This window comes from Gracilinanus agilis, chromosome 2 (assembly GCF_016433145.1).
Source record: "Gracilinanus agilis isolate LMUSP501 chromosome 2, AgileGrace, whole genome shotgun sequence".
Lineage (NCBI taxonomy): Eukaryota > Metazoa > Chordata > Mammalia > Didelphimorphia > Didelphidae > Gracilinanus > Gracilinanus agilis.
The window spans coordinates 645,711,570-645,722,987 of NC_058131.1; the positions used below are offsets into that span (position 1 = coordinate 645,711,570).

The 11,418-nt window shown below is 40.4% G+C and overlaps 1 protein-coding gene across 1 annotated transcript in view; it reads right to left on the bottom strand.

Moving 5' to 3' along the window:
- Positions 1–10,003, bottom strand: part of SORBS1 (sorbin and SH3 domain containing 1) — a 143,042-nt gene extending 133,039 nt beyond the window's left edge. Inside the window, exons 1-2 of the mRNA XM_044665725.1 lie at positions 9,940–10,003; positions 3,336–3,464 (exon numbers count right to left, since the gene is read on the bottom strand). Coding sequence (XP_044521660.1) covers positions 3,336–3,462 — 127 coding nt within the window. The 5' untranslated portion in view covers positions 3,463–3,464; positions 9,940–10,003. The remainder of the gene's footprint in view (positions 1–3,335; positions 3,465–9,939) is intronic.
- Positions 10,004–11,418: the final 1,415 nt, after the last annotated feature.

Genomic DNA, 11,418 nt, shown 5'->3' on the forward strand with positions numbered 1-11,418 from the left:
TTTTATGCCTATTTGTCCTTCTTTCAGTTTGATCTACAAATGCTCTCAGGTTGATCTGGCTTAGCTGAATCTCATCTGCTTTTTCCAATGACTTATGAATCAATACTAGTTATGGTTTTCTACCATTCTTCTTTCAACTGGTTTGCAAATGAGCTTATACACTAAGCTGATGTTATTTTTGACTGCCACATCTCTTTGCTTGACAAGAAGATTAAGTATTTGCTGGCTAAGGCTGATTCTGGGCTCTTTCAGTCTCCCCAGTGGACCCACTGTTTTGCTTTGGTTAAACTTCTCCAGGGGAAAAAATGGAAACAATTGAAGCATGCTTTTATTTTGACCATTTTCCTTTCTCTTCAAAATTATTGGCTAATTAAGCAGGTCATATTAATTAATCAGGAACTACAATCATTACATGCAACACATTTTCTCCTTCCTGATCACAGGATCAATGAATTTAGAGCTGAAATGGCCTTAGAGGCCATCCTATTTATTTTAGAGATGAGTAAGCTGAAACCCTCAAAAGTTACATAGTTTGATCATGTCATACAGATCCCAATAGAAGCACATTTTGAACTAAGGTCCTACCACTTCAAACCCATTGCTCTTTCCACTATATAATGCTGCTTAATTTAGTATTTACTTAGCTAGTCAATGATCTGCTTACATATCACATTGATTCTGAAGTATCTGGATTATTAGGAAAAAAAGATAAATTTGATTACCCTGCCTTCATTGTTACTTATACTGGGTCATTCATGGCAGTGTGTTGAGGAGTCCTGGTGAAGGAGGAACTAGGACCAAGGAATCTGAGGACATATAAATCAAAAGATTTGGAACCACAGTGGTACTGGAAGTCAGCTAAGCAAAGAAAAAAAGAGGAAAAATAGATAATAGAGGCAGAGCAAGATGGGAAGTTCAAATTCTATGCCAGTAAAGACCTTAGAAATCTTTATAAGTTGAGAGGCAAAGTTCCAGGGAGGTTGAGCAAAGGATTAGATGGATGGTCAGCAACTAGGGGATAAACAGAAACAAAGGACTCCATAATAAGAGTGGGATATACCAGGTAGATAACCTGGCCGGAGAGCAGATGTATGGCAACAGCGGTCAGGAAAAGATCTTGATAATGAAGAAGTCTGTTTTCTCAGCATAAGTTGCATTATTCTTCTTTCATCCTAATAAGAGCCAATCCCAAGCAAGCTTACTCTATCATCCCTTAGGTCATCTTAAATTAAAACATCTAGCTAAGCATTGAGGGCAAGAAGTGTATGGCACATAAAGTTCTTACCAAAGGCAATTCCTTGACATCCAGCCTTCCTAGACATTTTGGACATTGCCGTAGGACTGATTATCTATGCTGGTTCATCCTATCGCTAACCAATCCCTTGAACCCATCCAACTGTGTGCAAGGCAAGGATAAAGCAACAAGCTGTTCCTCCAAGCCCAGGTTTGGTTAAGGAGCCTGGATTTAAGATCAGGAAGATAGGAAGCCTTCTTGTGACATAGATGGCTTCTCAATTTCAAGGTCAGGGATATGGTCAAGACACAAGACGGGCAGGACCAGTGCTAAGTATATTAAGAGGACAACCTCATTCTTCCCCAATGTTCCACACCTATTTTTGCTCTGTAGTAACATTACTTACTATTTTGATGACTGGACTACCTTGATAATTCATTTCAGCACATCATGTTCTATTACTCATAGTTCTTAATCTGTCTGTTGTTTCTCATCTTGTATTGGGTAGTTTGGTGTATCTCCTAAAGCATTAGTGCCATATTTGCATATCATTCCATTTGTTTTTGCTCCCTGAATCTCCTGAGAAGTTTTCTGGTGATTATGTATTTATTTTTTATGGAATATGAGCTCCTTCTGAGGGCAGAGAATGTTTCTTTTTTGCCTTTTTATTTCCAGTTCTTAGCCCAGTGGCTGTCACACAGTAGATGCTTAATAAATACTGGCTGATTGATTTTAACCAGACTGAGACTTCTATTGTTGTATCCAGTCCATAATTTCCTAAGAGATAGGAGTGGCTACATGTAGATATGATGTGGCAAATTAGGAAGTGTGTTGTCTGTCTTAAGTACATGTCTAAGGTGTGACAAAGGCTGCCAAGAGTCATCAATCACTATTGCTATGGCTAGAAGGAATCTGGAAGCATTTCAGAGACTAGGAGTTTCTAGGTGGGAAATTGAAGACTTTTGAACTAAAGAATAATATACAGAAAGTAAATAGATATTCACAGAGATGGTATCAATGGAGAGGATACAGTTAAATATGATGTATAATAACAGAGGAACAGAGTACACACCAGTGAAGACCAAGAGGCTGGCAAGAGATTGGCCAAATAGCAAAAGAACTTTAAACTCAATGTTGCATAAAATGGGAAAAAATTGCCATGTGGTCCAGAGAAGGGCAATCAGGACAGTGAATAACCTGGAAGCTATCGTCTTTGAGAAACAGCTGAGGATCAAAGCAAAGATTCTTACTCCAAAGACCATGAACTTGTTTTTGTTTTTTGTTTTTTATATTTTGATAACTATATTTCAATATAACTGGCTTCTTTTGTAATCTTATGAATTTTATTTCAAGCCTTTAAAAATATTCTTCTGAGAATGGCTCCTTGGGTCTGACCAGATTGCCAAAGGGCTCCATGACAGGAAAAAAGGGAAAGAAAACCTGGACTACAGAGATTTTAGACTTGTCATTCTCACTGCTACACCTACCCTGTCCAAGTGCTATTCCAGAATAAGAGTTCATATTGTCTCTAATCTTTAAATATCTAGGCCTTAAGGACTCCTGGCTGGAGAATAAGGGAGGCCCCCTTGAGTTATTGATGTGGCCATCTTGCAGAGAAGTTTCAAGTTCCTGACTCATCCAGTTCCTTTCTTCCTGCCTCCAAAGGTGGCCCTCGCAAGCCCAGCATTCTGTTCGGTTGTTCTCCTGAAGGGTCGAGGCACTGATGATCTGAGCCAACTTGGCAAAGCAATCCTCTCATCCTCAGCTGTATCCTAAATAGACCCCACATCCTGGGAGTTGAGGTAGGATTAGAAACACCGGGTACTCTACAGATCTGCACCCTCCCCCCACAACCCCAAGCCACTACCAAGAATAAAGAAAATTTGGCATTGCTTCAGAATGCCAGCTGGCATTCACACTGAGAACAGGTACTTAATGATCTAAGACTATGTGTAAGCAGCTGGAGATGGAGGTGCTTCCTGGGAGCACTGAAAGATAGCTAGATAATGTAGTTCAGATCCCTCTAAAAAGTAGCAAGATGGCATCCTACATCATCCAATTTCACTTTAAGAAGTACTTCTATCTGGAGTGAAAAATGCACCTGGTTTACTTTCTGAGAGCACGGTCTCCTGGGGGCTCACAGGGCTGGCACTCGGAGATTCCCTGTGTGTAGAAGATGCCCGGAGGGTCACCATTCCTTTTCCAGTGCAAATTTTTGTGGGATCCATATCTGGAAAGAAAGGACCCAGAAGAAAATGCTGAAAAAATCCAAAACAACAGCAGTATAGAGTTGGCTAAGAAAACAGTTAACAGATTGGAAATCAGCGGAACAAACTCACACCCCAATGCATCCTTCAAACACTTTTACTGTTTCAAATTAACCTTTGTCTACACATCTCTCTCTAAGAGGCATCTGTAGTGCCTTTTATTGAAGGCGGGGATGAGGTATGAAATATCAAGACAAACAATAAAACCAAATAAATGTAGGACCCCTCTTGAGAGCTAAATCAGTTTTTTAAATGTAAGCATGTTTATTCCCTTGATGAAATTCATTACAGGTAATCTGTGCTTTCTCTATCCAGATCAATTAAGGCCTAAATTCCTCATGCTTCATGACTATCCTTTTAACTTGGTACAGTAGGTCATGTATGAGTTATCTAGTCCAGAAGATACCCATCATCCTTCAAGTTTTTTATTGGGAAAGATAAACATCTCTTAGGACCAGCTAGCCAAAATCTTAGATAAGACTAAACAGAAAAGCAGTCTCACCTGTAAAGACAAAGCATCAGGCTCAAGGGTCTTAATAGTTCCCCCAAATGAAAAGAATTGGTAATGTCACTTAAAAGAAAATATCTTGAAACTCCAGGCCTTCCAAACCTGTCTCTGTACCTGCCATGATCTCTTGTCTGTATATTTTCATACAGCTTTAAACAGTCCTCAAACACCATTAAGAACCATCTGATTTGGGAGAAAGATTTAAAAAATAAGCCACAATAAATCTGGTTGGAGCTGATCCCAACCTAAGGCAGACAGATTTAGAAGTTTAAGTTGATTCTGTTCAACAAGGTTGAATTATCATCAAACATGGTATTTTTGAAGCCTCTATCTCCTTTTCTGACCCAAGATCAGAGAGGAGATTGAGATTCTTTTTAGAGAGTTTGCATTGAGTTGGAGTGAGGAGGTTCTGATTCATTCAACTCCATTTCCCTTCCTCACCCCAGGGCAAAGAGAAGGGAGACCCATTTCTATTCTGCTTTTGACTCAGAAGAGACCATTTCCTCATTTCCAGTGAGAAGCTGCTTGGTACCATGGGTCAAGACAGCTCCAACCAAATGTAAGTAAAACATCACTGGTTCCTCTCATTTCAAAAAAGTCAGGGCGTGCATGGGAAAAGTCAGTCAATTTATAGATTAACCAATTAGGAAATCAATGGCGTAAATTTCAGCAAATGTCTATGGCCTGACCATATATCCATTTCTGCATAAAGATAAGATGTGAGATTGGTGGATGTTTTATTTTCAGCACATTTCCTGGCACTCACAACTTGTACATGAGAGGCAGGAAATCATGGCAGCCTTAAGAGTAAGGAAGGCAAATGTGCTTTGGAAATGTCCCAAGAGGCATGGCTCAGACTTAGTACCCACAAGAGACAAGTCTAGACAATCACTAGGGCAGGTCTGGGATGGGGAGCCAGAGCAGCCCCTTCAGATTAAGCCCAAATGCAGAAGATCCCGAGAAGACCTCCAAGAGTTTTGCACCCAGACTGGAGTTCTATATCTAATATAGAAAAAATGAAAGATGCTGCATATGGCTAAGTGTCCCAGACCATCAGACCCACCCTAGGGTTCATTTTGAACCCTTGTCTCATCCCCCAAATTAAATCATCTTCCCAAGGGCAAAGGACTTTTCATTCTCTTGGTTACTGTCACAGATTTGCTGGCTCATGGAAATACATGCACACACACATACACACACTCACACACACCCTTATATAGAGAACAAAATTGAAGGGGGTAAGAGACAGAATGACAGAAAAAGGAAGAGAAAGGAGACGGCATCTTTAGCATGCAAAGGAGGAAGTCAAGATTGAGCCTAAAAGTGTCCTTTAGAATGGATTAAGAAGTAAAAATATTCACGTTCTGAAGGGAGGGTTATGGGGAGGGGAGGGAAGAAAACGAAACCACCAAACCCATAGAGAGGAGAGATACCTGGAGGGAGGACTAGGCCAGAAGAGTTTGTCACTTTCTTCACAGGAATTATTTTAACAGCAGAAATAGAGCGTGCACGTAAAGGGTCGTCAGTAGCTGAAAACACAAAAGGGCAAATGGTGCACCCAAAAGAACATTTGGGAAACATTCAGGCACTTGAGGAAATCAGCGATGACAATAGGAGGAAGTTGCACACACACACACACACACACACACACACACACACACACACACGCACACACACACGCATAGAACAATCCTAAGAACAGGAGATGCAACAAGTAAAAATAAGTCCCTTTCCCTGTGCACCAAATCTGGGGAATCCTTCATACGACACCCACCCACATGCAGGCAACACACAGCAGGAAGGTGATGGATGAGGGAATTACAGAAATACAGTCAGTGCATTACTACCCTGGAATATAGTACCCCACCAGAGAATGCCTGGTGGCTCCACAACATCTGTGACATCCACACACACCACAATGATCCCAGTTTGAGTCTCCATCACCTCTCACCTGAACTGATGCGATATTCTACTGAGTCGACACTTGCTAGCTGTGTGACCTTGGGCAAGTCACTTTACCCCCCTTGCCTAAGCCCTTACTGTTCTTTTGCCTTGAAACCAATATACACTATTGGGTTTTAAATATATAAATATAATAAATAAATATAAGAATTTAAAATAAATAAACTACCTCCTCCAAACAGCCCTTCCTTTTTCCTATCCAGTCTGCAATTGATACTGCTAAAGCATTCATCTGCAAACGAATAAAAAAAATATAAATACAAATGTAGACTTCTGTTTGGCATTTAAGACCTTTCTTTTTTTTTCTTTTTTAAACTCTTACTTTCTGTCTTAGAATTAATGTTAAGTATTGATTCCAAGGCATAGAAGCAGTAAGAGCTAGGCAATTGGGGTTAAGTGACTTGCTCAGGGTCACATGGCTAGGAAGTATCTGAGACCAGATTTGAACCCAGGACCTCTCGTCTCCAGGCCACTGAGCCATCTGGTTGCCCCTAGACATTACTTCATAATCATGCACTCAATACTATAGCCAAACTGTCCCGTTTGCTGCTCCTGGGATACAAGTCTCCATTTCCCATCTTCACACCTTTGCCTTCTCCTCTAACTCTTGGAACAGTCTATCTCCCTTTAAGGTTCAACACCAGTGAGAGGGTTTCACTGTTTTCTCCCAGTCATCATGGCCTCCCCCCCTCTCAGAAATGAATTTTTATTTATTTGGCACATGTCTTGTATGCTTTTCTGTGCACATATTATGCCTCACCACCTGTCCTCAGCAGAAGGTAAGTTCTTTGAAGGCAAGGGTGATTTTTGAAAAAAATCTTCATATTCCCAAAGCCAGCAAAGTGCCTGGTAAATAGTAGGTCCTCAATAGACACTTAACATGTACAAAATAAATCTTCTGGGGAGAGTGATTTGGATCTATTCATTTCTATCCATGGATTTTCAAGCACCTGATCCCCAATTCCTAACATATACAGCCTAGAAGGGCCCTAAGAATGGAGAGGTCAGTACCAGAATACACGAAAGACTCTCATGCCAACTGGGAAACACAAAATCTCATGTGTAGGAAGCTATGGGTTTAAGGTATTTCTCTGAGCCCGTCTCCTACTACCCCCTATTGCCTCATGAAAAGCAGCTCTCACCCCTAAATCTTTCATTCAGTGCTAAGCCTACTAAGGGACAATCTCTACCTTCTCTGTCTCTTGCTGTACCCAACAGTGGGATTTGGAAACCAACCTATTTATGCTCCAAACCCAGCATCCAACCAGTGGGGTTCAATTTCTTTACTCTACTACTCAGTACCCATGGGCAGAGGGGAATTGGTGGGAAAGGTGGGAAGGGCAGAGTCTCAAAACTGGGGGTACGAGATGTTAAGTTTTTTCTTTCTCTTTAGCCCCAGAACTTAGCACCATAGTGCCTGGGACACGGTAAGTGTATTAATAACTAATAATAATATCTATTAATAATTGTAATATATTATATTATTAATAATTATTCTTTAATAAGGTTACTATTTAATAAGATGATGACAATTCTGCTAAATTGGCCATGAAGAACAAGAGAAAGGAAGGGCAAGCCATAGTAGATGTCAGTGCTTCCCAACCAGGGGATTATCTGACCTGCTAAATGGTGGTCCCTTTCCGTAACTCTGCTCCTGCCTAGCCCTAGCTTGGTCCCCAGAGCAATGGACTGAGCTCAAGTGGAAAGATGATGAAGCATCTTTTCTTTCCTCTCTCACCCCTGCCCTACTGGAAGTGACCTAGCAAAATCTCTGGCAAACACATACATACCCACACACCCTAGGTATAAATCTATTGTCGTCACTGCTCTCTGTAGTCTTCTTCCTCAACTTTGAGACATCTCCTCTGTGGCTTCTCCTACCATATCCGCCCTATGAACTTCCCAACTCTGTCCTACTCCAACTTGGCTCAAAGCCCTGAAGGCAGCACTCCTAACACACAAGGTAAATAAGAGCAAGAGCAGGGCCAAGCTCAGGCAGCAAACACCCACAGCAAACTGCCCCCTGTGCTAACCCCTTCCTGGTGAATCCCCTTCTCTCAGGCCAAACTAGATCCAGGCCTTACAATGAAAATTAATATAAATAACAGCAATCACAAACAAAAGCAACCTGGGGCAAACCTGCCAGGATTGCTTTGTAAATATCTGCTATCTGTATTTTGATTTTTTTAAATAAGAGCCTAATCTATATTAATCTATACAATCCTTATTACCACAATGCTAACCTGATAGCAGAGTTTACATCTCTGTTTTTACCACTCAAGGGTTTTTAGCATAAAGCAACACAAGCAAGGAATGTAGCAATTATCTTGATTAATAGAATCTTATGCATGAATAACTTTACTTTTCAAGAATCAAAAAGGAGTGCAATATGTTTCATGATAAAACTATACTGCTCATAATTTAATTTTGTTTAAAGACTCAGGATCCTACCAATTCATTATAAAACATCATCAATCATGTCACTAAGTCATCAGTGCCTTTAGGCAAGAGTCTCTTAACTCTGACCTCTATCTCCACACCAGTAAATAAGGAAAAAGAGCTACCTAAATTAAATAAGCTTTAGGTCCCTCTTTTCTTTTCTCCTTTCCTTCTTCCCTCCCTCCCTTCCTTCCTCTCTTCCTTCCTTCCTTCCTTCCTTCCTTCCTTCCAAAAACCCTTCCATCTCAGAATCAATACTGTGTATTGGTTCTAAGGCAAAAGAACAATAAGGGCTAGGCAATGGGGATTAAATGATTTGCCCAGGACTACTCAGCTAAGAGGTATCTGAGGCCAGATTTGAACCCAGGACCTTCCATCTTTTATGCCTGGTTCTCAATCTACTGAGCCACCTAACTGCTTTCCACTTTCATACTTTATGGTTCTACTCTGAATGTAGGGGAAATACCTTTTAATAGAGATTTGTGTTTGGTGACCTTTTGACAGAATGACAGAACATACCACATCTCCTTTATTTAATCACAGTTCATCGTAGTCTCTTTTTGAGAGAGGGATATACATTAATACTTTCATTTCAAAGTTGAAGAAAATGAGAATCAGAGATACAATGTTAGATAATCCATTCAAAATCTTGCTAAGCCAATGACGGAACTGAGTATTTTGATTCCTCATCTGTCTGGGCATAACTCTTTTTAATGACTGGATGAGAAAGGTTAGCCAAAACTGTGAGATGAGGAGGAAACTTCTCATTGCTTCAGAGTTATTGAACGGAAACGTCAAGACTACCCAGTACTTCTAGGATCTTGGGACCTCTCAAGTCTTCAGCTTTCTCATCTGTAATATGAGAAGGTGGGACAAGATGACTTCAAAAGTCCCTTCCCACTTTAAATCTATGATCCTATGCAGTCTCTATTGGGATGATGTTAAGGGACTGCATTCTTTGAGAAGGGGGTTGGTATATGTTACTTTTTCGCTTCCTTACCAAAGGGAATACTCTGTGATTCATGATAGAACAATTAGTGGCATAATAGAAAAAAGGCCTAGACCTGAAGTTGGAAATCTGGGTTCAAATCCAGACTTGGTTGCTTCCAAGGTGTGTAACCCAGGGCAAGTTTCTTCATTTCCCTAGGCCTCAGTCTTCTCATTTGTAAAATGAACAGAGTAGATTAGATGACCTCTAAGTCACTTCCAGCTCTACCATTCAGAGCTTGGATGACACACTAAGAAACTTGAGAGAAATTTTGGAAGACTGCCAAGGGAAATATTGAGCCAGGCTCTTGGGGCACCACGTAGCAGACTGAGAATTGAAAGACCTGAACGTTGGGGCTGAGTCATTTGCCTTCCTTGTGCCTTAGTCTCTTTAGCTAAAAAATGAAGGAATTTACCTAGATCCCCTTCAAAATTCTAAGGTTTCTTCTAGACTTAGCAATAAATTACAAATACGCCCTTGCTAAGTATTTTCCTATTCCATGCCCAAAGCGGTAGGTGTTGGTTCTTATCATTCATCCCACCTTTTTCTTGACCATTACTGGTTGAGGTTAGTCCATTTACCACTGTTTTTGAAATATCGACTTCACATTCTGGAAAAAGAGCAAAAGAGTGCAGAGAAAATGGTTACCAGCATATTCAGTTCAATTTGCAAACCCCCCACCAGTGCTGCCCCAGACTGTGTTTATCAAACTTGGGGTTACTATCACCAGAGGATTGAAAGAAGCACCTGATGCATTTATGCAACCTGGAATCACCCAATAACAATCTGGCGGGGAAATGATACTGAATGTGTGTTAGAGGGGAGATTCCTAAGCATGAATGAAATAAACCAACCTCTCTTCAATCCAGACCCTCCCTCTCTGCAGTCTCCTACCTACCCTTTAAAAAATCTGTCAAAACACTATGAGGAATATTAAAGCATACAGTTTTTTGGTGATCTCAGCCCTTCAGACCAGCATTAGCATTTTGGACTGGGAGAAGGAGATCATTCAATAAGATATAGAAATAATAATAGGTCATATTTACATAGCATTTCCCAGTTTACAAAGTCCTTTCCTCACAATAACCCTGTAAAAAGGTGCTTTGAAAGTAACCTGCTGAATTTAGTATGTACTTTTAAAAACGCAAGCTGTGTAGTTTTCTATATAGTCTTTTTTTCTGTTGTTCTAGTTTGTATGTGGAAATGCTCCTTATTGTGTGTATTTAAGAGCAGAATTAAAAAAATTTTAAACAGTAACCTAAAGAGGGAGGGATGTAAGTAATATTCCAATTTTACAGATAAAGAAACAGACGCTGAGAGGCTTTGTAATCCACCTGCCATCCTAAGGCTAGTCAGCAGCAGAACCAGCACTCAAATTTTTGTCACTAGATATCCAGTGTTCTTCCCAGTAGAATATAAGCCTCTTGAGAGAAGGATCTGTTGTTTTTTCTATTTTAAATTCTGTCTCTCTATCCCCACCACATAGTACAAAGCTTTATAACAAAGACACAACTGGAATCAGAGGAGCCAGGTTCCAATTATGCCTCTGACACTTATTAACTATAGCCTCAAACAAGTCTATTGCCTTTCTAGGCATCATTAACCATCTGTTAATGAAGTGGTTGGACTCAACGGCATCTAAGGACCCTTGGAACTTTAAAATCAGAATCCCCAAAGCCTATGCAATCCTTGTGCAGTAATGTGAAGCAGAGGATAGAAACCTGGACCTTAGAGTGAAGATAAACTGGGTTCAAATCCTGCTTCTAAGACATACTGACTTGAGTGCCCATGGAAAAGTTACTTAGCATCTCAGTGGCCCAGACAAGTCTCTAAGACTGAATTATAGAGCAAATGTGGCTCTGCATTGGTAGAGGAAGTTTCTTACACCACTTAAGTGATAAGAAATGCTGATCTGCATTGAAGTTCCACTATAATATACCATCTCCTAGGAGCATAAAGATGTCCTTTCTTTCCTTCTCTCTCTCTCTCTCTCTCTCTCTCTCTCTCTCTCTCTCTCTCT